The sequence below is a fragment of the Oreochromis niloticus genome, linkage group LG16 (assembly GCF_001858045.2).
Source record: "Oreochromis niloticus isolate F11D_XX linkage group LG16, O_niloticus_UMD_NMBU, whole genome shotgun sequence".
Classification (NCBI taxonomy): Eukaryota; Metazoa; Chordata; class Actinopteri; order Cichliformes; family Cichlidae; genus Oreochromis; species Oreochromis niloticus.
The window spans coordinates 25105960-25132806 of NC_031987.2; the positions used below are offsets into that span (position 1 = coordinate 25105960).

At 39.4% G+C, this 26847-nt stretch overlaps 2 protein-coding genes across 9 annotated transcripts in view; both read left to right on the plus strand.

The window, feature by feature from the left end:
• LOC102077385 (myelin-oligodendrocyte glycoprotein) overlaps positions 1-26182 on the plus strand; it is a 32955-nt gene extending 6773 nt beyond the window's left edge. The window contains exons 1-8 of one of the 8 annotated variants that reach the window (XM_025903690.1): positions 517-754; positions 2019-2116; positions 2812-3165; positions 9045-9339; positions 9493-9610; positions 10054-10175; positions 12602-12955; positions 13606-14160. In XM_025903690.1, the coding sequence (XP_025759475.1) occupies positions 690-754; positions 2019-2116; positions 2812-3165; positions 9045-9295 (768 nt within the window). In that variant the 5' untranslated portion in view covers positions 517-689 and the 3' untranslated portion in view covers positions 9296-9339; positions 9493-9610; positions 10054-10175; positions 12602-12955; positions 13606-14160. Of the gene's footprint in view, positions 1-516; positions 755-2018; positions 2117-2811; positions 3166-3453; positions 3917-9044; positions 9340-9492; positions 9611-10053; positions 10176-12601; positions 12956-13605; positions 14769-24136 lie in introns of those variants that run through there. The other 7 variants (XM_025903691.1, XM_025903689.1, XM_025903697.1 and 4 more) reach the window with 7 other exon arrangements.
• LOC109194898 (myelin-oligodendrocyte glycoprotein) lies at positions 22097-23386 on the plus strand. The gene is made up of 2 exons (XM_019346284.2): positions 22097-22251; positions 23067-23386. The coding sequence occupies exons 1-2, from the start codon at positions 22200-22202 to the stop codon at positions 23369-23371; spliced, it is 357 nt and encodes a 118-aa protein (XP_019201829.1). The 5' UTR covers positions 22097-22199; the 3' UTR covers positions 23372-23386.
• Positions 26183-26847: the final 665 nt, after the last annotated feature.

Consider the following 26847-nt stretch of genomic DNA (forward strand, 5'->3'; position numbering starts at 1 on the left):
CGGTTTTCTATCGCTCATTTGCTGGGAGTAAGGGCGCCCTCCATTTGCGAGGCGCGCCTGCTGCTTGCTGCACAGGTTGGAGAGGGCGGGGCGGCGGGGGATTCACTCGCTGGCTGGAGCAGCATCTAATAACCAACTCGCAATAAAAGAAAAGAAAAAAAAACAACAACAAACCAACAAACTAGGGCTGTCAGCCTTAATGCTGTCACCACGATTAAAACATTTAATGCAATGAATCTGTCTGGCGCGCAGAATGACTCAAGATCCCTGGAATTTCTCTGTCAACGCATTTCGCGCATTTTGTTCAAAGTTGGTCCATTATGCGCTCCACATGGGTTGATCGTGTTAAAACTTTTAATCGCGTTAACGTTGACAGCCCTACAGCAAACACACAAACTGAAGACATTATGATATATAATTATAATTTGCACTGATGTGTTTTCTAAATTTCATCACACACATATGTGAAACAAACAGGCCAGGACCGCCCCTGACCCCACCCTCAGTTTCTTCTTCTTCCTTGAAAAGACACAGCGCGCACATGTAAACAAATGCACGTTTTCACGCTTGGACACTTTTGGCTTTATTGAAAAACTTTAATCGCCTCGTCAGGATTAAACAGGGATGTTCCCTTCTCGGAAAAATCGCACCATCCTTGGATATTTAGCAAAAGTTGAATCATCAGAACAATGAGGAGGAAATGGCTGCTGCGACACTGGAGCGTGTCTGCTGGACTTACTGTCTGTGTCTGCAGGTGAGTTTGAACTAAGAGGTTTGTTCATATTAGATTTGTAAACTTGCTTGTAATTGGACCACGTGACCTTCAAGCTCTCACTGCAGATAAACAGTTAAGGAAACCATAATTTCCGCACAGACTCCCGAGCGGTTAAATATATATTTTCTTTTTTGTTTGATGACTCCATAAACCAAAAAAATCAGTCAGAGACGATGTGAGGAGGTTAAAAACTTTCTGCGCATACTTTGTGCTTCTCTCTGTGCGCTCTCACATAAAAACAAGCCGTTTTGTTTTGTTTTTTCTTGTGCGCCTAACCGACCGTTTGAGCGCCTCCCACTTCACGTCATATAAAGTAAAACTTTTCAAAGTACAATGATAAATGCGGCACTAGTTGTGCAAATGAGACTTGACACAGTATTTGGCTTCTATTATTTACACCATTTCTCTTTTTTATACATCGCAGTCAGTTTTATTTAAAAAATTATATAAAATGTGACTGATTAAACTGAGCAAACAGAAGAAAAGTCATTCCCGCAGCCACAGTCTCTGTGCTGCACTCTGCATTATTTTGTAAACATCATAAAAGTCACTACTACAATTTTCATTACTTTATTCTTGTTGGCACTAAATGTTTCTCATATTGTGACTTTTGTTGCCATCTGTTGGTTGAAACAAGCATAACAATCTCTGTAACACTTCTCAGAAGCACTCGGATTTCCTTTAAATGCCCATCGTGTTCCTAATGCTCCACATCACACTGCTAAAGGTTTCATCAGTGAAATGTTGAAGAACTGAATCAAATTCAAAGCCCTGAAGATCATTTAGCCTCTGTGTAATATTTTGGCATCATGCAGTATTCCTCCTGTGTGCTTTGAAGCTGCTGTGTACGTGATGACCCCACCCAGTAGTGGTTAACACTAACTTGATGTATTTGTTGAGTCATTGAATGTTAAGGCCAAGTTTGTCCTGAAGTAGGCCACAGTTGTTGATCTAATCCAATACTGACAAAGTTAAGGAAGAACTTAACATGTCTGAGCAGGGATAGCTCAGTAGGTAAAGTGGTTGCCCCATGATCAGAAGGTCCAGGGGTTTGAATCCACTGAACAGCTACCCTGAAGAACCCCTGAGCAAGGTACCTTACACACTGCTCCCTGGGCGCTGGCTTGGTGGCTGCTCATTGCTTCACTGAATGGGTTAAATGCTGAGAGGAATTTCCCTACAGGGGATGTATAAAGTATACATGTGTGAAGAACACTTTCACTTCATCTTTCATCTCAAACATTTTAACTGCAGGTCAGGCTGCAAACACTTCACTTTCCAGCCTCGAGTCACAGATGGAGTCCCTCATAAGCCTCCTGTTCATGATTTCTGGCTCTGTAGGTAAGTGAGAGACAGTTGAAATTTTTTTTTGTGTTTTCTCTGTGTGATGTGTTTAACAGGTTAAATGTTTAATCCCTTGTTTTGTTTGCAGATTGAACTCCTCTGTCTCTTTATGTTCATTTTTCATTGACCTTGAATGAGAATCAGAGTTTATGTTCATTACAGCACATGGTTAATGATGTAACAGTTGATGTCAGATTCAGGGGTGGGGCAGAGGGGTTTTAAAGTCCCAGAGTCCACCTGAGTCTGGCTGCTGTAAGTGGTTTTTGTGTTCTTTGAATTGCTGCACGATGAGAACAGCAGCAGTCACTCGGGATCTGAAATGGACACCAGGAGATGTTTAAAGTGTTTAACATTGTAAAATGTGCATTTTTTTACCTTGACCTTCTTTTTTCCCCCACTACAGCTCACTTTTAACAGTGAAAAAACAAAAAGTGAGATCCATCCGAGTCCCTTCCTCAAACCACTTCTGCTTGAAGTGTTAGGACTTCCTTTATATCACATAGCTCCATATGTGTGTGTGTGTGTGTGTGTGTGGGTGTGTGTGTGCGCATTAGAGGAACTGCTGTTTAAGGCTTTTTGCTGTTTCTTGATTTTTCAGCCACAAATTCTTATCAAGTGCCGTTAACAGTTAAAAATGTTTTAAAAGTTTAAAAAGGAGTTACATTTAAAAAATATTATTTTCTTTCCTTTAGCTCTGCAGCAGGATGTGCAGGCGAAGCTTGGAGCTGACGTCACTCTCCAGTGTCAGATTACCACAGATGAAAGAATCTCAGTGCTGAAGTGGAGCAGAGCTGACCTGAACACAGACGGCTACGTCTACTTCTACAGGAACAAACGCTCCTATGAAAACTACCAACATCCATCTTTTCATGGAAGAGTGAAGCTGAGGGACCCAGAGATGAAGGATGGAGACGTTTCTCTGATCCTGAACAACGTCACGTTTAATGACACTGGGATGTATGAGTGTCACGTAGCAGTGAGGAACCCTGTGAGAAGTAAAAGAGTTCACACTGAGATCAGTCACTTCATCAACCTCACAGTCACAGGTGAGTTTGTGGAGCTCACACTCAGCTCCCACGTCATAAAAACCTCAAAACATAAAAGTGTGAAATTATAAACTAAAAATCTAAAACTGCTTGCTGCTAGTATTTCTCTGCTCTACAGAAGATTATCTGTGACTTGGCAAATAGACAAACAAAAGCCAGTGAGCTAAAATTTATCCACAGCTTCTTCTGCTCAATTCTTTCAGTGTTAAGTGTGAAGGGGGAAAGGCATGCTGCTAACACAGATGCTAAACATTAAACCACTGTTTACAGCTGATGTTCTCTCTGCAGGTGAAACAGATGAAAAGTTGTTGCAGCAGAGACTCGTGGAAAGTGAAGCTGGAAAAGTGCAGGATGTTGGAGACGTAGTAACTCCGACTGTTAAGATGGTTGTTTGTTATGTTGCGGTTGCTGTTATTGTTGTGGGTTTTCTGACATTATTCATATTTAAAAGAATTCAGTTAAAAGGACTAGATGTTACAGTCCCTGATAATGCATTGCTTTAGATGGAGAGACTCTTGAGGGATGGCTGTTATGAGGAAAGGCAGCCCAGAAACTTTGCAAGCAGCACACATCGTTGTGTGCCTCAACTTTCGGTCTTTTACCCAGGCTAATCTGCCATTTTCCTTCCTTGGTTAGGTTTAGGGATTAGAGATCAGATCTAGATATCATATTAAGATTTGGGACACATCGTCAGTAGTCGACCTTGGATTCATCAGGTGTTTCGGCCATTATCATTAGACACCCTAATCAAGGAGGCCCTGCCAGGGTTGATCAGGCCCTGGAGTCACTGGTTTATGTTAAATTGTTATTTCTCTTCTTCTTTCTTCTGTTTAGTTTCCTACATTTTCTTTTTATCTATTCAATGCAACTGAGAAATAATACTTACCTCTTTAGTATTTATGGAGCCTCACTTCTTCAAAGGGATAGAAAAGGTGATACAGAGAAGTAAGACAAAAGGGACGAGATAGGAGCGAGCAGAGAGGAGAGCCGGAAGGGGGGAGCCCGATCTGGCTTCCCACACCTCCTCGCTGGATCAGGCTATACGCTCTACTTCCCCACTGCCTCCCAGAAAAGGGGAGAAGAGCAGAATATTTCTTTTCTCTCATGGTTAGCTGACTGCTGTAGCTGCCTAAGTGATGTCAGCCCTTTTAAACCACAGCCAGTGACTGGTCCTCTCAGCAGCAGGGCTCGCAAAATCGCTAGCCCGACGTCCCGGGGCTAGCGATTTTTCCAGTCAGGCTACCAAAATCTATCTCAGCCCTGCCCGTCGGGCTATCATAGGAAGGGAAAATATATGTCAATGCTTTTGCATTCTTTCGAAAATGTAGCTGAGTAATTATGTCATTGGCATCGATGAGCCACTGCCAATATGTGACATATTGAAATCGCGTTTGAATTTGTGCTTGTTTTTTGCTTTCACTTTCACTTTGCGATCGCGCGAACGGTGTGTAGAGAGCGGCAGCACTGATTGGTGAGTGACGATTAATTGCGCACCAATTCCTCTGACATTGTCTTATCACTCATTAGCTTACTATTCAAACGTGACAAGTGAAATCTCCCACAGCAAGCTTAAACATGTGAGAGGTCGATTGCGCAGAGAATCGCTGACCGTTATGTAAGTGCGTGTGTAAAAGCAGCAGGATTTACGCCGGTATTTTAGGTCTGCTGAGCCAAATAAGACAGGTCAGGGTGAAGAAGGGGCAGCCAATGAAAAACCTACCACAAAATGGAAAAGTTATGACAAATCAGACTATGAGGCAAAAAGAAAGCTCAGCTTTTTTGGTTTCATGGACAAAAGAATTTCTCTGGCTGGAATATGACGAGCTAAATAACATGATGTTCTGCCAGGTGTGTTGTGAGTTTCATTTCATTTGAGTCGACAAGCGCCTTTGTAACTGGGACCAGTAATTTTAAGAAAGACCCCATCAGAACCCATGAGAAATGCAAGAAATGCATTATTGCCCAGTCTGCAATATCTTTCCCAGAACAAACAGCAATTGCAAAAAACATACTAAAAATAAACCAAGCACAAGCAGAAGTCCTGAAAAATCTTTCAAAAGCGTACTATGTTGCAAAGAGTGAACTACCATTGGCCAAATTTAGCAGTCTTTGCAAACTTCAAAAAGCAAATGTCCTCGATCTTGGTTCCCCTTACCTCTTACCCGTGACTTCTGTGGAAATTTCAGATTCAGGATCTGACACAGACTGATTCATGTTCTACACAGTTCTTACAAGTTCATAGAAATTTCTGTTCAATTAGAACCAAGTATTTGAGTTGATGATTGTAATTTTTATACAGTTGTTGTGATTTGTATTTTAACAATTTTCTGATTAATTTTTGTTTCCGTTACAATATTATACTTTAATGTATAATATTGTAAAGGAAACAAAACATTAAAAAATTGCTCTCTTTTTTATTCGGGCTACTTAAATTTATTTTGGGCTACCAAAAACTGAAGAGTCCCTGCCCGAAGGGCTACCAGAGATTTTGAAATTTTGCGAGCCTTGAGCAGTGTTAGCTAGTTCTCTTATAGCCTGCAGTTGTGCCTGTCCTTTGATCCCAGTCTCTCTAAGCAGTTTTGCTGTTGTACTGACAACAAAGCTCCTCCACTTCCACCAGGTGCACCTTGATCTTCCAGCCTCTGTCCTCTGCCTCAGCTGCCAAGTTGGCATAGTGCAGCTTCTTACACTCAAATGCTTCCTCCCCTGGTACCATCAGCTCAATGACATATGCAAGTTTTTGGGAGTTACACCAAAGAGCGAGGTCTGGTCGCAGAGTAGTTGTTACGATCTCTGTGGGAAAAATTAGCCTCTGATCCAAGTTCACTTGCATCTGCCAATCCCAGATGCAGCTTTCAGTCTGGAGTAATACAGAGGAAGTCGTTTTAGCATGTCCAGAAATGTGATTTTATATAAAGAAACATTACAGATTTGATGAACTAACATTGATAGTGACTTTGCCAGGCAGCTAAGCAATGTGGACTTTTGGTTTAAAAGTAAAAAATAAGAAATAAAAAACTGTTCTGTGGTTATCAAAAACATAACAATAAACAGCAAATTCAGCCTGGAGCTTCTCACTGAAAATAAACATAATAAAATAAATAGAAAATTCTGAAAAAAATCATAAAAAATGTTTCCGATTGGTGCTAAAAAAAGGATTCTGATTGTGTTACTGAATTGTCCAATAACTTGTTTGTTGTTTGTTTACTGTCATCAGTCTGTGTTTGATGTTGATCCAGGATAATGTGAACCAACGATCCTTGTATCGTCACCAGAGTTTGCACAATGTCGTATGGTGCTGTTTAATAACAAATGTGTGTTTAGCTCAGTGTCAGTGACCTTTGCACGAGTGGTCAACTGCTGCTTTGAACTCTTCATCTTGTTTTTTGTAAACGCTGCATACTGGTTTGTTCTGGTTTCTTTCGGTCTGTTGTGTAGTAACTGTTCACCTGCACATCTGCCCTAATTACCAGTATGAGGTTCAGAAATGTCTTGGCCATCAAATTATTAATTAATAATTAATTAATAAAAAAAGTATAAAAACTGAAAAAGGAAACACGGAATGTGTCACAAGTTTCTTTCAGATGTGTTTGGTGTCAATGATCATGTCCCGGAATGAATGGGGAAGTTTGTATGACTCATTACTGTTGACATTGATGTGACATTTTTATGCTTCAGTGGTTAATGAGGGGAGTTTGTGAGCTGTAACAGATGTAACGTTCTCTCTCTTTCTCTTTTTGCTCCCTGCACACATCCATCAGTGTGGGTGAAGTCTCTGCACTGTCTCTAAGATGTTGTCACAGATGAGTTGTCTCAAGTCCTCCTGATTACATTTCTAATTCCTGCATCTGCATGTGATTGACACTAAATTGTTTATTTATTTAGTATAATTCAGAGTAATCTTGTAAACTTGTTTATTTTTGTGTATTCTTTTGCACACATAGTCAGACAAAAATAAGCAGTGTGCCTACACACCCGTAACTGTCTGCAGTTCTTTGCAACAATGTGTTGCTGCAGTGAAATGAACAAACAAATCTGTCAGATCTATATATAGCTCATCAATCTATTTTTGCACCAGAGGTTGTGTAGTCAGGCATGCTATTACTTGTCGAGCCCATGAAAAATGTACTAAATCTTGTCTGCCAAACAGTTTGTTCTGCTCTTGTTTGGTGTCATTTATTTGGCCCAGTTTAAGGGAAATAAACAGGCTTTCCAACATTAAAAGATTTACTGCCAAGAAGGATTTTTACAACAAAGAAATAATCAACCAAACACAAAATTCCTTCTTTGCTAACTTTATGTGATGTGAATATTACTAGGGTGACCTACTGTGACACCACAGCTGGGAGGACACACAGCATGCTGAGTGTCTAACATAAATCTTATTTTGATCTTTAATAATCCTCCTATCTTTGTCTCTAATTGTTGCATCTACAGGTGAGTGAAACATGTTTTTATTTTCACTAACGTTATTTAAAGTAAAGAGTTATTCATTAAACTCAAGTGTTTAATGATGAAACTGCAGATGCTGTTGACACTGCTGCAGATTGTGGGAAGGGGTTAGTTCCTTTTGTAACAGCATATTCAGAGTTTTGTAAATGCAGTTGTGGGGTTATATTTGATCAGAAACAAAAAGCAGTGCAGATAATTTGTGTGGAAACCTGTGATTTTCAGGCTTATGTTCAGCTCTCATGCAGACTGATCACTGAAAAGTGTTTGCATAACAGGTTAATGACTTCTAAGTAAGATAGTGATCATATTAAGCAAAAAGCAAAGATGCTGAAACAAAGCTACTCATTATGAAGACTACAAAGTCCGAGTGTCACCTGAATAAATACTGTAAGCTGCTGATATTTCAATCTTTGGCTTTTAATGTGTTCTTGAATTGCTGAATGTTGAGAATAAACATTTAAAGACTGAAAACATTTGCAAACTTCACAGCAGAGATGTAGTGATGTGGGGGGCGTGTCTTTTTCAATAACTACAATCCCATTAATTATCAAATAGATTGGAAGTTAATGTGATTGTATACCTCTTTATAATTGTTCTTTCCTCAGCTAAATATAGAAAAACACTGGCTTTAAAAATCTGTCGTGTCACTCTGTCAAACTTCACGTCACTGCTCTCCAACGAGCACCTTTTTGTTTCTTTTGCTTATTTGCGTAGTAATCATGACTTTCACAGAGATCCTGTCATAGTCAATCTTTCTAACTGTGGCCTGTATTAGTCAGCAGCCCTGGCACATTACTGCACTTTATCAAGTTGAAACAAGAAGCTGTAGACTTCAGCCTTGTAGGGAATTCTGATGTCGATGATCAGGTTCATACACACGGGTATAAATTTGATGCTCTGAATCCTTTCCTTTGCTTTTATTTGGTTAATGGTGTTTTTCACTCTGAAACTGTGATGCTTATGGGCTTAATGAAAAACTGAATCAGAACAGAATGAGCAACATCAGACATGCAGTGAAAGTAAAAGTGAGGAGATCTAGTTTAAATGTTGTTTGCACTGCAGAATGTTTCAAGATGATGTGAAGGATAAAAATAGTGTAGTAGAGTCAGCGGGGGATATATGCAGCCTGTTTACAACAGCCAAGACAGAAAAAACATATGAGCTCAATACATTATATCACTGAGTAGCTCAAATAAAGTAAACAGTTCAGTAAATATGGTACAGCAACTTCTCACCTGTAGCATGTTAGTCCTGTTTCTTTTCAATCAACTGGTCTAATGGTCAGTTTGTAGAACATCAGTGTACCAGAGTCTTTACTCTCTCTGGTTTAGTTCAGCAGAGTTCAGGTATGTAGCGCCTCACTCTGATTGGCTGCTGTGCTGAATGTTTCTTTTAATGTCTCTGTTCTGTGTCGTTTCCTCTTTTAGACCAGACAAACATCACAGCTGAGTCTGGGCAGAACATCTCGCTGCCATGTGGAGCTCCAACTAATAATAAGCAGATCTTGGCTGTTCAGTGGAGCAGAGCTGACCTGAAGCAAGAATATGTGCTTTTGTACAGAGATGAGGTTTTTGTTCCAGACAACCAGCATCCAGCTTTTAAGAACCGGGTGGATCTGCAGGACAGACAGAGGAAGGATGTGTCGCGTCTTCAGGAGAGGAACAAACCACATGATTAGAACCATCAGCCTGAGTGTTGTTTCTCCATGTGAGTCAGCAGAGGGTAGGTTTTGTGATTTCTTTTGGGAAAACCAAGGTTAAGGTTATTTACACATCATGAAAGGCTGCACATGAAGTCTCCGTTCAAAAATGTTTATTTCTAGAGTCTTGTTTATCATCACCACCAGCTTTTGTGTCACAATGTGCAACTTTGCAGGGACCCTTTATAAAACCACATGACAAACATAATGTGTTTGTGAGATGAGGTTATTGAGGTTGCCTCCAGCTCCCCGTGACTCTCCTGCATTAATCAAATCCAGCAGTACTGAGAATAGGTAAAAGGACTAATTTACTCCCTAACTGTGGATAGTTTTGCCATCTCTGTCTTACTATTGGCAACCTTGGATACCGATTTACGGTCTACAGAGACCTCTTGTGGACATTGTGAGATATTGCTTTTAATTGTTATTTATTTTATAATTATATAATAATTTATCATATAATTAATTAGAGAAAAGGTTGTCTGCTTCTGTCTTCTGATTCAGTTACAGTTTTCTTTCAGTCAGTCTGCCCAGTTTCGCAAACTATTAGATTGACTGACTCCATCCTTCCCTTCACTGTGTTTGTTTTGAATTGGGGATATTTATGACTCACTACTGCTGAAATTAATGCAACATTTTATTTATTTATTTACTTCTGTGGTTGCTGAAGGGGGATTTATGAGGTTTTATGATACAGTGTTCTGTCTCTCTTTCTGTTTCGTTTCTCTGTGTATAAGGTTTCTGTTCCCTGTCAACATCTTTCAGTGTAGGTGAAGCCTCTGCAGTATCTCAAAGCTGTGGACACAGATGGATTCTCTCAAGTTCCTCCTGATTTCATCCCTAATTTCTGCATCTACATGTGAGTGAAACTGAATTTGTTTGTATTTTTATTCCCACAGAACTAAAAAGAAACCTATGAGTAATAAGGGTTAGATAATGGTTAATAAGTATAATTCAGAGTGATCTGTTTAACATGTGAAATGTTCATTTTTGTGTATTATTTGGAGCAGCAGAGCTTGTGGTCAAAAAACTCAGAATATGACTTCCTCTTTTCCTGAATTGCTTTGTATTGATCTTGGATGAAGAGTCTTGAGTCAACACACTGCAGTGTTTGATAGTGAGATAGTGGATGTTGTAGACTACGCATTGCGGGATGGGGATCTCCTTTTGCAGGGGGCGTTTCCAGGATTTGGGAGATTTTTGATCAGAGGAAAATCACCAGTATGGTTAACTGGTGTGGAAACCTTTAGTTTTTAGGTTGACATTCAGCCATAATACAGACTGTTTACTGTTAAGGCAGAAAAAGTTACCTTTACTCTGACTCTAAGTTTTAATGGCCCATCGACATTTCTATTGGCTTGTGAAAAAAGCTTTTATTTTTCTATTTTTAAACGTTACTACTGTTTAATTAACACGATGTTTTATATTATTTCACTTAAAATCTGTAAAATTTTATAAAAGCTTTAAAATTAATCTGGTGTAGTGGAAGCATCACGTTCACACAAACTGATGCTTAGTCTGGACATGCATATTTCAAATCATTACTCAAATACAGGGGTGTCGAACTCCAGGCCTCAGGGGCCGGTGTCCTGCAGGCTTTAGATGTGTCCTTGATCCAACACAGCTGATTTAAATGGCTAAATTAGCTCCTCAACATGTCTTGAAGTTCTCCAGAGGCCTGGTAATGAACTAATCATTTGATTCAGGTGTGATGACCGAGGGAGAGATCTAAAACCTGCAGGACACCAGCTCTCGAGGCCTGGAGTTGCCCACCCCTGCTCTAATAGAACTACACAAAGTAAAAAAAACAAACAATCATATTAATTTTTAAACTTAATTTGTTGTGTTTTATTGTCTTTTTTTGGCAAATAAATGAAACTCAAACCTAATGTGCAGCAAAGTGGAGACACCAAATCTGAACAAAACAGAAGACAATTTTTTCGATTTTTCTTTAAGATAATTTAAGTGCTGTGGTTTAAAGAAACTATCAACCTAAACTATTTATCTTCTGTCCCCTGTAGTAGGCATAAGAATCTGTGTCATCTTATTGAATTGACCACAACTAAGAGCCAGTAAATTCGGATTCTAGTTTATCTGAATGATGCTGAGAACACAGACGTGCTGAAGAGATGAGCATCTGACCTTTTAGTTTTTTTTCTCTTAAACCTGGTTGCCTATTTTCAGGTTGAGGTAAACAGAGGGCCACCTGTTTGGTGGTTTAGGGAAATGTTGTCCTTTTTCTCATTCTAAAAAACAGTTTCAACCCAGTTTCACTTGGTATTAATGGTACTTCCCTTCAGAGAGGAGAACCACGCTCTGGTTTGTGTCCCCTTTTTTTCTGTTTGCTAAAACCTGGGGACCACCTGTTTTTTGCAGAGTTTGGTGCAGTGTTTCTTTTTCACTAAAGCATGTGTTTATACACCTCTCTGCATTTAATCCTGAGTTATTATTCATCTCAGAGTCTGTTCAATAGCGTGTCTTTTATCCTGTCTTCCTGCCCTCACCCTCAACCGGAATGTTTTCTCCTGTTAAAAGAGTTTTTCCTTCCCACTGTCACCAAGTGCTTGCTCATAGGGGGTTGTCTGATTATTGGGGTTCATGTTGAATATTGTAGGATCTGTATTTGGATGTGCTGATGTGCTAACATCCAAATAAATCACTCAAAAAACCTGGAGCACAGACTGCTCTGATGGTCTCCTCTGCACAGCAGCAATAATAACAATTATGAGATAATTACATTAAACTGCACCAACAGGACAAAGAAGGTCCACAGGTCTAATTCATGCATCTCCAGTTAGCTGAGGTTAAGTCAGCAGCTAGAAGCTGCACACAGCCATCTTATAACACCTGTTAATTAACCATGTTCCTAATTTTATGTCTTTTTCTTTTAAATTCACCCCTGTAAACTGTTACAAAGCTGGAAATATGAACTGAAATTAGCTTTGAACTGAAGTAACATTGTAAAGAACAGAAGGACAAAATGCCTCCACAGCGATGAGAGAGACGAATATGTCAGGCCATTGCTGAGAAAACTCCTGAGTCATACAGTTTACTTAATTTTTCACTTAGTCTTATGGAAACTTTTATTTTCCCAGAACTGCAGACGTTTTACAAGAAGTCAGTTCGCTTACTTGCCTAAAAACATTTCCATCATGATGCGCTCACACCCGAGATGTGTGAAACATTAAAAATGTCAAAGGTTATGTTTAACAGCAGCTTCATGAATTAAAAAAATCAGAGGGCTGAAATTAAACTCATGATTACTGATTATGTTCTTGTCTTCAGCTCTGCAGCAGGATGTTCAGGCGAAGCTTGGAGATCACGTCACACTCCAGTGTCAGATTTCCACAGATGAAATAATCTCAGTGCTGAAGTGGAGCAGAGCTGACCTGAACACAGACGGCTACGTCTACTTCTACAGGAACAAACGCTCCTATGAAAACTACCAACATCCATCTTTTCATGGCCGAGTGAAGCTGAGGGACCCAGAGATGAAGGATGGAGATTTTTCTCTGATCCTGAACAACGTCACGTTTAATGACACTGGCATGTATGAGTGTCACGTAGCAGTGAGGAAGTCTGGGAGAAGTAAAAGAGCTCACACTGAGATCAGTCACTTCATCAACCTCACAGTCACAGGTGAGTTTGTGGAGCTCACGCTCAGCTCCCACGTCATTTACAAACCTGAAAACTAAAAATAAAATCAGTTGGCTCCCAGCACCTACAGGAACTTCACAGTCTCTGCACTTGCAACTTGACAAATAAATGAAGAGTACCTCCCATGGTCTCCTCTGCTCACTCCTTCCAGTGTGAATGTGAAGGGCAGTAGCATAGCATGCTGCTAGCACAGATGCTAGATATACTTTTTTCTGATGAGGAGCTAAAGCTGCTGTAGAGCTGGCTCTTTACTGTCATTGCACAGTCATGTTTTGTACAATAGTATATTGAAATTGTAGTACTGTCCCACATCGGTGCTACAGAAAGACAAGCAAAACATACTAAACAAATGTAGAATAGAATAGAACAGAATAAAAATACGCAATTTTCTGCACGTGTATGTGCAGTTAATTAAATTAAGATGTGTTCAGAGATGAAATGTACAATATGTGGAGAAGGTAAGAAAACATATGCACAAAAATTACATGAGGTATCAGCACTGATTATGGCTGCAGAGTCTGTGACCGCAGCAGCTTAAACACCCTGTGTCTTGGTTTTGTGCACCTGTAGGTTTGCTGCTGCTTTGGTTTCTGACAGATTTTCCGCTGACAGCTGATGTTTTTTTTCTGCAGGTGAAACACATGAAAACATTAAACTGGTGAAAACAGGAGATGGAAACATGGAGGAGGTGGTAGAAGTGGAGACTAGGACTGATCAGATGGTTGTTCCTGCTGTGTCTGCATCTGCTGCGTCCGCTGTCATTGTTACTACAGCTGGATTTGTGGCAATGTGGAGATTTAAAAGAAAGAAACAGGAGCCCACGGAGGCAGATAACCAGCAGCTAGTCTGAAACGTCGAGGAGTTTCTGGTACAGCACGCTATAATTGTGTGTGATAGCAATCCACAGAGAGGGAGGACAGGTGGGACCAGTTCTGTGGGCGATGTGCTCTCTTCTGAGGAGGAGCGGCGTCTGTGTTTCTAGTTCCCGCCTGACGTCTTCAGAATAAGCTGATTTTTTTTTTTTTGCACCATAACTTTAGTATATTTACCAAAACCGCACAAAGTTTCTTTGTAGTATTAATTCACCCTGTTTCTCCAGCATTTTTTCCCTGAAGTGCAGAAGATATCCACGTGAAATCTTCAGGGCACAAAAACAAATTTAAAACTGCAACCAAATCAATTTTATACCCACTCAAAGTGACAAATTCTAACAATAACATCTTTATTTTTTTGTTTGTTTTGGCGTTATTGTTCCTGTAACTAGATTCATGTTGTCAGTATCAATATCATGGGCTGTGTCATTGTTCACAGTTACTTGTGTTTCCCAGCATAACCTGTGAGCATCTGAGTTTTATTTTCTGTATTTTTATAGTTATAGTTGGGACTCTTTTTCTTTTTCTTTTTGTTTAAGTTTCTGTGGTTATTTTACTGTTGCTGTTGTTTCATGACAACTTCAAGGCAGTGAGTTGCTGCTAAGTTTTGCATCATTTTGGGGGGTTTTCTGGTCGCTTTCACTCAGACTTTATGTTCTCAGTTTGAAAGCTTCTTTGTCTTGAGCTTTTCGTACTTTTGAAATTTATTTGAGAGGTTGCTGTTTGTATTTGCATCATGGTGTTTTCCCCCAACATTTTGTTCAGTGTGTTTTGTTTCATTATGTCATTTTTGTTATTTCCACTTTCCTTTCATCTTTCTCTCACAGCATCTATTTGCCTGTGTGTTTACCTTTGCCCACAGACTCTTGGTGTTCTGGGAAATTTCCAACAATGTGAATACATTTTTGCTTTTTGTTTACTTCTGTCTGTCTCCTTAATTTCTTTATTCTGCAAATCACAATGGTTTCAATGAACTGCACAAACTGAACGCTGATCACACAGAGACACAGAAACACTTTGGTGCTCTGGATGTTTGATCTGTTTCTGATATCTTACTAAAAAAAAATGTGAAATAGCGCACGCTGGATGAACTTTAAAGGCTCCATGTGGGAGACAGCGATGATCAAAGGATCATCTTCTACTTGATTATATGATTGAGAACTTTCAAACAACGATTCGGTGGAAAGACTATCTCAATAATGTTTACAGCACAACTAACACAGAGGGCGTGTCGTTACTTCCTCCCTGAAGGACGATAGATTACATTTCAGTTTTTGTCTTAATAAAATTTAAGAAAAAAGGGGTTTTTTTTGTTTTTTTACAGGAAAAATGTTAAATCTGTTAAGAAAATGCAGAAAAAAAGAAGTCTTGTACTTTTTCAGCAGGTTACACTCACTACAGTCTGCACATTGTGCACCTGTTTGTTTTGTTGTGATTATTACAGGAAACTTCACAGACAGTTTCTCTCTCCATCACATCAACAATGGATTTCATCTTTCAGCCAGCCATGTGTTAGAAACTCCCAGGTGCTCATGAGCAGAGCAATCTGAGACACTGTAAGATCTATGTTATTTTTCAGTGGCAGGAAAACATAATCACATGATTAATAATCAACTGAATTGTCTCTACATAAATCAAATGCACTCAGAGTATATTTAGAGATGCTTTCAGACATTTTTTAACTCCTTGCCCACTTCCACAGTCATCACTGAACCTTAGTCCTTAGAAATATTCAGTTTCAACCATCGCTGTGCTCTTTAATGCCCTCAAACAATAAAACAGGTTTAATTCTTTTAGTTGTTATTACTTTTTAAACCAATGCAGGATGATCACTGTGTGGCCGAGGACGGTGCAGAGATGTAAAGTAAATCTGCTTCATATTTCCTGTCATGTACATCCTGTTCTGGGGTTAGACTGTCACACTAAACAATGATGTTAGAGTAGGAAATCCCTGCAACTCAAAACTTCAGACTGCTCTAAACACTCAGTTTCATCTTTTACAGACATGTCCTCAGTGTGAGGCAGAGGAGGACGAGAGATCAAAGAGAAATACTGAAATATGAAATCATCAAATAGAGATGGGCAGGTAGATATAAAGTAAAGCAGCGTGTGTCTCTATTAAACAGCTTCTATAATGTTTTAATGACTAATGGTTGATTCAGTTTTGTTGTTGATCAGCTCTGAAACACATGCTTTTTGTTTTTGTCGTCATATTTACGCTCATGTTTATGACGCCGGCCTCATTATATTATTATTTATTTTCTCCTTCTCCTGGACACAATCGGATCGAGCTGCTGAAAACAAACGTGACTGTTACCCACTTGGACATCTCAGCTTTATTTCCAAGCTGAATTTTAATCCCATCATAGTTTAAACTGGGATATTTAGCAAACTTTGAAGAGTCGGATCAGCAGAACAATGAGGCGGAAATGGCTGCTGGTACATCTGGTCATCTCTGCAGGTGAGTGTTAACCTGTTTTGACTCCAGCAGTGTCACACAAGAGCTTTCTTCATATTTATCATGTAAACATGGCTTTAAACAGATCGCGTGGTCTGCCAGCTGTCACTGCAGATAAGCAGTAACTGACATGGAGGGTGGAGAAACTCCGGAGCGGTTTGTTTTCTTATTAGTTTGCTGGCTTCATAAAACCTGAAAGTTCCATCAGATTCGCTGATAGGAGGTTAAAAACTTCCTGTGCAGGCTTTCCGCGTCTGTCTGTGCGCACTCACATGAAAATCACTCGTTTTCTTTTCCTTTCTCTCTGTGCATAACCTACTGTTGAGACGTCAGAGATCAGCTGAAGAAGCATATGAACACGAATGTCGTAAATAACACGAGAGCTTAGTGCTGCAGGAACCTGATGATAAGCTGTGTCCCAAAACGTCGGCTGCATCCTTCAGAGGCCGCATTTGAAGGCCGATTACATCACAGCCAGGTGATGAAGGCTGTCCCAATTCGTCGACTCCTTCAAATGCGTCCTTCATTTCCCTGAATTTGAAGGATGGGTCAGGTGTGTCCTTCGTGGCCCACCATATCCCAGAATTCATAGCGCGGCCCAGCCACACAGCTATTAAGACGCTACAACACATTAAGAACACCATCCCCACAGACACAGTGGCCAGGGATGCAGAAGAACATCACATCAAGAAGGCCCTGAGCAAATGTGGTTATCCCAGCTGGACTTTTGTCAAAGCGGGAAAGGCTCCAGCCGATCCAGGAGAGAAGGACAACTGCTGCCCAACCGAAAATCTGTAGTGATCCCATATGTGTCAGGAGTATCGGAGCAGTTGAGACGCATTTTTTCTAAACACCGGGCCTCTGTGGCTTTTAAACCCCAAAACACGCTGCGCCAAAAATTGCTCCACCCCAAGGATCGGGTCCCCCGACACAAACAGAGTAACATAGTGTACGCTGTTAAGTGCAGGAGGATTGCCAGGATTTATACATCGGGGAAACCAAACAACCTCTGGCTAAGAGGATGGCACAACACAGAAGAGCAACCTCATCAGGCCAGGACTCTGCAGTCTATTTACACCTACAGGCCAGTGGACACTCTTTCAACGATGAGGATGTACACATCCTGGACAGGGAGGAACGCTGGTTTGAGCGCGGAGTCAAGGAGGCCATTTACGTGAAAAGGGAAAGACCATCTCTGAATCGAGGAGGGGGCCTAAGGGTACATCTTTCGCCATCTTACAATGCTGTGATTGCAGCCATTCCCCAACTCTCTGTGAATGGTACTCATGGCCATTGATCAGTGTTCTTTGATCAGTGGGTTTTGGTCAGTGATTGTTGATCAATGGTCATGGGAATTTGCATAATTATGATTAAGGAACTGACCTCACAGCCCATTGTTCCTTCAGTGGGCTGGTTTCAGTCATTATGCAAATGTACTGTTTATAAGGTTTGGGGAAACCTGCAGTCAGCTGAGACTGAAGAAGTCACTTGGATGAGTGACGAAACGTTTCTCCCACAAAACGCTACGTCCAGATGAACAGATTCAACTTTTGGAGATTTACTTTCCTGAATGATTGAGAATGCATCAAGACGTTTTAAAAGTAAGTACTGAATATGATGTCACTTATTTATGTGCGAATGTTTAATAATGAAGAACATTATAACATTACTGTTGGCCACATGTCGGCAAAGTTATGTGACGTTAGTGATGTTTGTATTAACTTGGTTTTAAAGCCTTTACTTTAAAATATACGCCATCCAATAATTGACCTTAATCTTACAGAGAATGTGATGATTTTATGGATAATTAAAGTCAGTCATATATCCACAAACACAACAAGCTGAAAGTCAGTGATGCTGCAATGATGTTGCAGTCCTGAATATCACGGCACAAGCAGGATTCACTGCACTGTTAATGTTAGCTATGTTATATTGCTGCCTCTGTTCGGTGGTGTCGAGCCAAACGGACTTTAACGTGTGTTTGAACGAGCTGACGGTTCACTTGTTAAGCTGAAAAAAGATGCTTTAATCACAGGAGTCACACATGTGTCCACTGGACCATCTGGGACTCTTCTTGTTCAGCACTCGTAATAACACAAACACTAAATCCTCCTTCTCTTGTGCTGTTTTGTAGCAGTGTGTACACCTGAGACTGTCACCTGTCTGTCTGTCCTGCACTCTCTCTCTGTTTCTTTCTCTCTGATTGTGGAATAAAAGTATGAACATGTATTTATAAGTTACACTTGTGTTTGAATCCTGCAGCTTATCACACATTTGATTTCCATGTGTGACAACTGCAAGTGTCCAGAGTGAGGACAGACTGAGGGACCCACTGCTGCACATCATCTGTGAGGCTTTGCACCCCTGATGATCCACCAGGACAAACTCAGCAGTGTGTGAGGAAGAGGAGGAGGAAGAGCCAGCAGCAGCTGACAGATGGAGAGAATAGACAGACTGTTCCCTGTTTGTGAAGGACTGCTAGGAAAGTTTAAAATAACTAATTATCTGTCCTGAATCAGTCTTATTAGGTAATGTTCAAATAATGTTATCATCCCAGTGTTTTCAGTGTGGGAGAAAATACTCAGGGCCTTCAAGTTACACACTATGAAAGGCAGCAACAAGTTTAATATTCAGAAACCTAAAGTATGTATCAGCAGCAGAGTGGAGCTAAAAATAAATGTTTGCTTCAGTTCTATGAAGCTTTGAGTATTTTGGATTAGTAGTACTGCTGTGTTTGTTGCATCATATTGCTGTAATTGTTTATATGCTTTATATATTCTGAGGTAAGTTGATCTATAGTGTTACATCATATTCTATAAGGATGTTATGTGTTTGTATACTTTCTGCCCAGTTTGACCCATTTAGCAGAAGTCAGCCTGTTTAAGGCTCTGATATCTATTCTGTATGACTTAAAGCAGTTATGACATGGTCTGAGTTTCTCACCCAATAAAGGAATATTTAATATATCAGTCTACTCTTCATTTTATCAGACAGTTATCACAGCTTGTACATTTTCTTTTTACACATATATGTAAGCATTGAGCCAAATTTAGTAATGCCAACATATTAAACGAACAATATTTGTCTCTTATATATAATACATCTATATATACTCTGTAAAAGATACTTGTCTGTGAGTGAAGATTTGAGGTGATAGGAAATACAAAGAACTGCAACTTGAATCTTTGACACAAAGTTCAAGTTCACTGCTGTAATTATGATTAATACAATAATAACTTTAATATTGGCCATATTATATTTACATTACCAAAGCGAGATGACTTTAGTCTCATGAACAACATAACCTAATTGTTATTTACTAACTAATCTTAAAATGACTGTTCAGTACAGACATAAAGCCCAACTATCATGTTTTACAGTCTCGTGGTCTCAGCCTCAGATACTCAACTAATCAAAGTGATGTCATAAAAAAATGAATGAACAAAAAAACATTTTTTTCTCCTTCATTTCTGTCAAACAATGCTGTATGGAACGTTTCTCGCGGTTAGTATCATGGTTGCTAGGCAACCTGAGCAGCGCGAGACGTCCCATTTCAAAAGCCTCTCACTTCCGCACTTCTCGTACATATAATAGCACGCGAACTGCACGTACCCCGAAGCGTGCGGTCGCTGAATTGGGACACAGCTCAGTTCAGTGGGTTTAGGCAGGGCAATATGGCCAAAAATGTTTTCACAATATATATTTGAAAATTTGCAATAACGATATAACTGACCATATAATTGACGTGAGACAAAATACTTTACAACTCCACAAATTTATTAATGCAAAAAACCCCATCAATGTATTTTCACTTAAACAAGCAGCTGTTTTTTTTTATGTGCATTAAAGCTGTAAATGGAAATTCCTTGCTGACAGTTTAACCAAAAGGCATTTCCAATAGAAATGGGCTGACATATCCTGAACATAACCATGTAACCAAAAGAAGTTATACACACACACACACACACACAATACGGTAATATTAAGTTAAAGCACAGTATGCATCACTCCCCAACTCCTGACTACGGTAGCCGTAATGCTCCGACAATCCATCAAGCAGTGCGGTTTCGTAGCTTACCAAAGCCATACTAAAACATTTTTGACAGATTTTTGAGGCTCGATTTCAGTAAAGCACAACCAGAATTCATACATAAGGCACACCGGATTATAAGGTGCTCTTTCGATTTTTCAGAAAATTAAAGGATTTTAATTGTGCCTTATTTTCCGAAAAACAGCCCGCTTGCATGTTCTACCAAAAATTGTGCTTCGGTGGTTATCTGACAGGACCAAAACCAAACCAGTTCCACACCACTGAAGTTGCACCATTTTTACAAACCAATTCTGGTTCATCCGTTTCATTCAATGATCCGCTTTCGCCCTTCTCATTCTCCATCACGCCATGCTTTTTCCGCCATGTGTGTATAAAAACAAAGGCACTGGGCATGCGTGTTTTACCCATATTCTATAGCAAAATTTCATTTTCGTATCACTGCCTAACATTATACTGGTATTACCGTGAATGGTATGATATGGCCCAGCCCTAACGCTGGCTGAAGGAAACGTGGAAATGACTTTCCCCTGTCCCTGGATCTATGTGAAACAGGCCCAGGTGTCACTGATTTAACCCTAGAACACTATCGCTATAAATAGTAACACTATCACTAACGCCGGGTGATTTTTATGTGATATAATATACCCCAAAAAAAGCACTTATCATCAAAATATATCAAAATATGACAACACATGACAAATTAAAGTGGTCTTCTGTTATTTTCAACTGTGCCATGTCTAACAAAATGAAAAAAAAAAAGTGTTATGGAAGGACCCTAAACAAAAAAAAAAAAAAATCTTCAAAATTAGTGAAAAATTTGGAATTCAAGAACAAAAAATTCCTAAACAAAATAATAATGACACTGGAAAGTTGGTCTTTAGTCCACCCATTCCTGGGACATTTGAGACTTCCCTGGGGAAAACACAGTCTCCTCAACACGCGAACAGCTGAAGGAGAGAGAAACAAAAAATATTTTTGAGTGGGTAAAAATGACCACTTCATAAATCACCACTTTGTGATATTTATTCATAACCACTGCACTAAAAAAGGATAACACTCTTACTACCTATTCCTTACATGCAGTCAGTACACGCAGGGTAGTAATGGTGTGGACACACTTCCCATCCTAGCCTGCAGGGCATTAGCACACCTCACTAAGGGACTACTGCTTTCTGCTGCCACTGGTCCTGACTTACCTGCAAGAGTGCCAGTGGTAGGGATGTCGAGCACACTACAGGTCAGGACTCTGAGTTGATCATGCCATAGAAGACGCAAGTTAAACAAACTGACCTGTGTCTTACTCATTAGCTAGACGCTAAGCCTGCGACAGGATGACAACTGTAGTTGACAAGGGACAGTAAATATGGTGAGCCTTAATGTGTTCACCCTTGAAATGCGTCAAGATCGCCTGATTTTATACACTCAGTGGAATCCACTCAAAACCTACTTTACCCTCTATCACTATTGCTGGGTGAAAATCACCCAAACAGATGCCTGTAGGAAAAAGCGGGCTTTGGGGAAACAGCTTTCAAAGACATCAAAGACAGTGCTGAAGCTACCCAAGGACCCATGACACTCAGACAAATGCAACATATTGAAAATCGTGTGAATATATTTGCTCGGGTGAAAATGCCCCAGTGATAGTGTTCTAAGGTTAAAATGATTGGTTATACATATCCTAAAATGTTAAATGAACATTTCTAATTCGTGTTGTGGCAGCTGCAGTTTCAGCGATAAGATTAGGACCAGTCCCCCGCTATATAAAAGGCTTGGTGTTGATGTAGGCTTTCCTCTCTGTCTCACTATCAGGCTGCTGCTACTCCACTCTCCACCCTCCGCTCACAGATGGCTGCTGTAAGATTGCTCCTGTTTTTGCCTCTAGCATCTATTTCTGCAGGTTAGTCAAACGAACTTACATTTTTAAAATTTCTTCACAAACCAAAAACTGAAAAAGTGAACAATGTTTATGCTAGCTGAGCTCCATTTAATTCACATGAGAAATTAATTGGTGCCCAGTTAATGGTTTTGTTTGTGAAGGTTTAGATGTTTGCCTCCAACAGACAGTAAGAAATCCTATAATTTCCAGTAATGTTCATTGCTTATGATCACATGAAATGACTGATTAAATAAGCATGTTAATTTGTCACACGTCTTTTTCTCTTAATTAGTTCAAATATTCATTTGTATCTTTGTCACACTCGCTTCATACATTATCAGGTGTCCCAGCAGCGTCTGTAGCTTTCACTTTCTCTTCCTTTTCTGCGTCCATGTTATCTTACGGATGCAGACTCTCTCTTCACTCCCCTTTACTCTTAATTTGAGTGTAATTTATTTACCAACAATAAACAAAAAATCAAGCTGACTGATGACAAATTTTTTTAACTATATTAGACTTTAATGTCATTAAATTATTTTTGTCATATACTGGAAGCCTGATATGGTGACTGTGGTTATAATAATCATTGATTCATCAAAGTGTTTGTGTATATCTTGCTGGTTTGAAGGGGTTAATGCACCTCAAGATAACATTTTTAAATTTCTATCACACTTCTTCTTTTGGCTGCTCCCTTTAGGGATCAGCACAGCAGATGCAAATGTCAAATGTGCAGTTTTATCATCAGTTCCATGCATTAAACAGAGATAAAAATGAAATAATAAAAATAAACATAGACGCATTAAGCGGAGATAAAAACTGATGATTTTTGTCTTCAGCGCTACAGCTGGGTTTGCAGGCGAAGCTTGGAGATGACGTCACTCTCCATTGTCAGATTACCACAGATGAAAGGATCTCAGTGCTGAAGTGGAGCAGAGCTGACCTGAACACAGACGGCTACGTCTACTTCTACAGGAACAAACGCTCCTATGAAAACTACCAACATCCATCTTTTCATGGCCGAGTGAAGCTGAGGGACCCGGAGATGAAGGATGGAGACGTTTCTCTGATCCTGAACAACGTCACATTTAATGACACTGGGATGTATGAGTGTCACGTATGTGAGGAACCCTGGGAGAAGTAAAAGAGTTCACACTGAGATCAGTCACTTCATCAACCTCACAGTCACAGGTGAGTTTGTCACCCACAAAAAAACGACATTGTCTCATTTACAAGTCAGTTAAAATGTTCTCCACTTATCACGTTAAAATATACATAATGAATAAGATTAAATTCATCCACAGTCCCACTGCTCACTTCTAGTTTGAGTATGAAAGGTGAAGTCGTAGCATGCTGCTAATACAGAGGCTAACAGTGTGTCTGTGGACCGTCAGCAGCCAAGAATTTATCTAACTTAAAAATCTCATTTAAATGTTTCCACACTTTACTAAACCTTTCTCAAACTGCTTTTTATGAACTTTTACCTGCACACACACACACATACACACACACATACACACACACACAACCCCGTTCAGCTATCTTAGTGAGGACCCTCATTGACATAATGGTTTCCCTAGCCCCTTACCCTAACCCTAACCATTAAAAATGAATGCCAAACCCTAACCCTTACCCTAAACCTAACCATAACCTAATTGTAACCCTGACACTAAAACCATGTTTTGAGCCTCAAAAATGGCTTTAAATGCCTTCAAAAATGTGAGGACCGGGTTGCGTGTCCTCACAAGTGACTGCTGGTTCTCACAAGTATAGTAGAATGCAGATTTCGTTCCTCACAAAGATAGCTAGACAAGAACACACACACACACACACACACACACAGCTGTTGGTTCGCTGCTTCTTCGGTGTGTGAAGGCTTCTTCTCTGACAGCTGATTTTTCGTCTGCAGGTGAAACGCATGAAAATATGCATGAGAGACACATCGTGGAAAGAGAAGATGGAAGTGGAAACATGTATGACATGCAACAGGCTGGAAATCCACCTGTCCTCATGTTTGCTGGAGTTACTGCCATCATCATCGTCATCATTGTTGTTCCTGCATTTCTTTTGTTTGTGCTGCTCCTTAAAATCATAAGAAACAAAAAACTAGCTGTGCCTCCTAATCAGGAAGCTACTGGTCTGAAATGTTAAAGTTTCTTTTTTTTAAAGAAACTTCAAACGCTGATATTTACATTCTTGCAATATCAATTCCTTTTAGTACATTTATCAAGTAATCAAAACTAAAAGAACCTCGCTGTTTCGGTTGAGCAATTTGACAGTATTTAGAGGGGGAAAAAAATAGAAAAAGAAAAAAGCACTCAAGTTGTCTGCAGAGAAGACGAACACAACTTTGCCAGTTGTCTAGATAACATTAACCTTAAAAAAAATATCAAAAAAAAAAAAAATCCAGTTTTAAATTTAAAACTGGATTTTTTTAAATGCTAAAAATAGGTTTAGACTTTGTTTGGATCTTACAAAAAAAAGCAATAATGAAGTAAATGAGATTTTCCATGAAACAGAAATGACTGATTCTAGGTCAGAAGTCATCACCAACGATGATCCAGACCTCAGGATTAAAAAGGAACAGTTTTAATGATAAAATGATTACTGAAGATGTGCCGCTGGCCTTGAAGCTGAAAAGAGTTAAACTCAGGATACATTTCAAGTTGCTGAGTTAAATAGCAAAGATTTTTTATTAATTAAAAAAACTGAGCTTTTAAAAATGTGTAGTTTGAGTTTCTCCTTTTCCTCTTTAACTTCATTTCCCACAGTGAGCATCTGAGCTTCAGCCCTTTGCACTGTTTCCCCGCCTTCTTTGAACTTTCTGTTTCTGTTCTCGCACACGCTCTGCGTAAATAATTTGATTGGGTGAGCAGCATCGTGTGGGATAACCTATAATGCACGCGAGTGATCTGTGCCATCTTCGGCCAGATTAAAATATATGGGAATAAGAACTGTATGTATGAGAAAAGGTCCGCAGAGTGATCGGTAATAGATCTGGGTGCAGATCCAGTCCGTGGTTTGCATATTGGTGATGTGGCATTAGATTGAAAAAAAAATACTCAGTGGCTAAACATGAATTCAAACCTCCACACAGGTTTATGTTAAAGGTAAAAACAGATTTGTTTGAAGGTTGATGTGGGATTAAAGGAGTTGTATCAGCTCTGCAAGCAGAAAACTGAACAGAACCTTAGTCTCAACGTCCTCATATTAATACAGGAAGTTACTGAACACATGAGACAGAAGCAACATGTTTTCATTATGCTCACCTCAAACAAGCCAACTGATGATGCTCAGGTAACAGCAGTGGACGGAAAAAGGCTGGAATTTGTATTTTTGGTGCTATTTTTCTTGGAATTGTGTGAATTTTCTTAATTTAAATGTATTATTTAATTAATAAATTTTTTCCTGTCCTTTCCGAAAGTGTAGCATTCAGGATTGCTGAAGGCTAAAAATGCCCAATGGTTTACATTCCCAAGTGGACCATTATGGCATTTGCTACAATGGTCCACTTGATAGTTATAATTTATTAAAACTTTATTAGGATTTTTTTTTTATTTTGAGTTATTACAACCACAGCAGACAAGAACAGGGGACAGAAAAGAAAAAGAGAGAGCGAAAACCTTGAAAATCTTCCTCAACACCTGAAATGAAAACATACAAAGAAAATAAAGTTTTAATTTCAGTGGCAGATCTCACACACGCTGCTCACTGCTGTAAAACTGAAAATGAGGTTTAGTGATTAGAAAACTAAAAAGCTGGAGCCATAAGGTTCTTACCACATTAAGAAACTGTGATTATGAAAGTTTCATGCTGACTTGAGAATTGCTACAACTGACAAACAAAGAATATCTTTACACAACACAGTAACTGACCTCTGACTATATAAAGATCATTTAGAGACATTTCGCTTTTGTATTGAAACCGCAAAATAAATTCTTTGATTTGTATTTAATTTTGTGTTTCATTTTAAAATTTCATTTTACTGAAAGTTCATGAACTTCATGAGCTCTGAATCCACTCTGTGTCAGCTGCTTTATGTTCACGCTGAGGTGACCTGTAATGATACATACTCTGCACGATTAAACTTTCTCCTGCACTCTCTCTGTTTATCTGCAGTAACAGAAACAGAACAAATCATCTTTTTTTCCCCTTCCTCAGTTAAAAAAAGACGTCTAGATAGTGTGTGACAGATTTTATGTTGATGATGTTTGAATATTTGTGTCTTCTACGATGATCCTGGTTGTCACTCAAGCTGCTCTGCTGCCACCTGGAGGCTTGAAAGTGTTAAAGCATCAATCTACAGCTCAGTGAATGTGACATCAGAATAACCAGCACAGCAAAAGAATCCTGAATAAACTGAAGTGTTTGCAGTACAGCTGCAGTGCTGATGGGTCGCACTTCACTTCCGCTCAAAGTGAGAGTCCAGATTCAAGTTTGAACAAAACTTTCAAAGAAAAAGTTAAAGCTGTTGTGTTGATATTTGAAGTGCTTTGATTATTTTTGGATAACAAGAGAACATGCGCATCAGCTAAGAAGGAAAAAAGTTCACATTAACTGAGACTGATGACTAACTAAACATAATTAGTTTTATTTTTGAGCAGCTGAAAGTAGCTACAA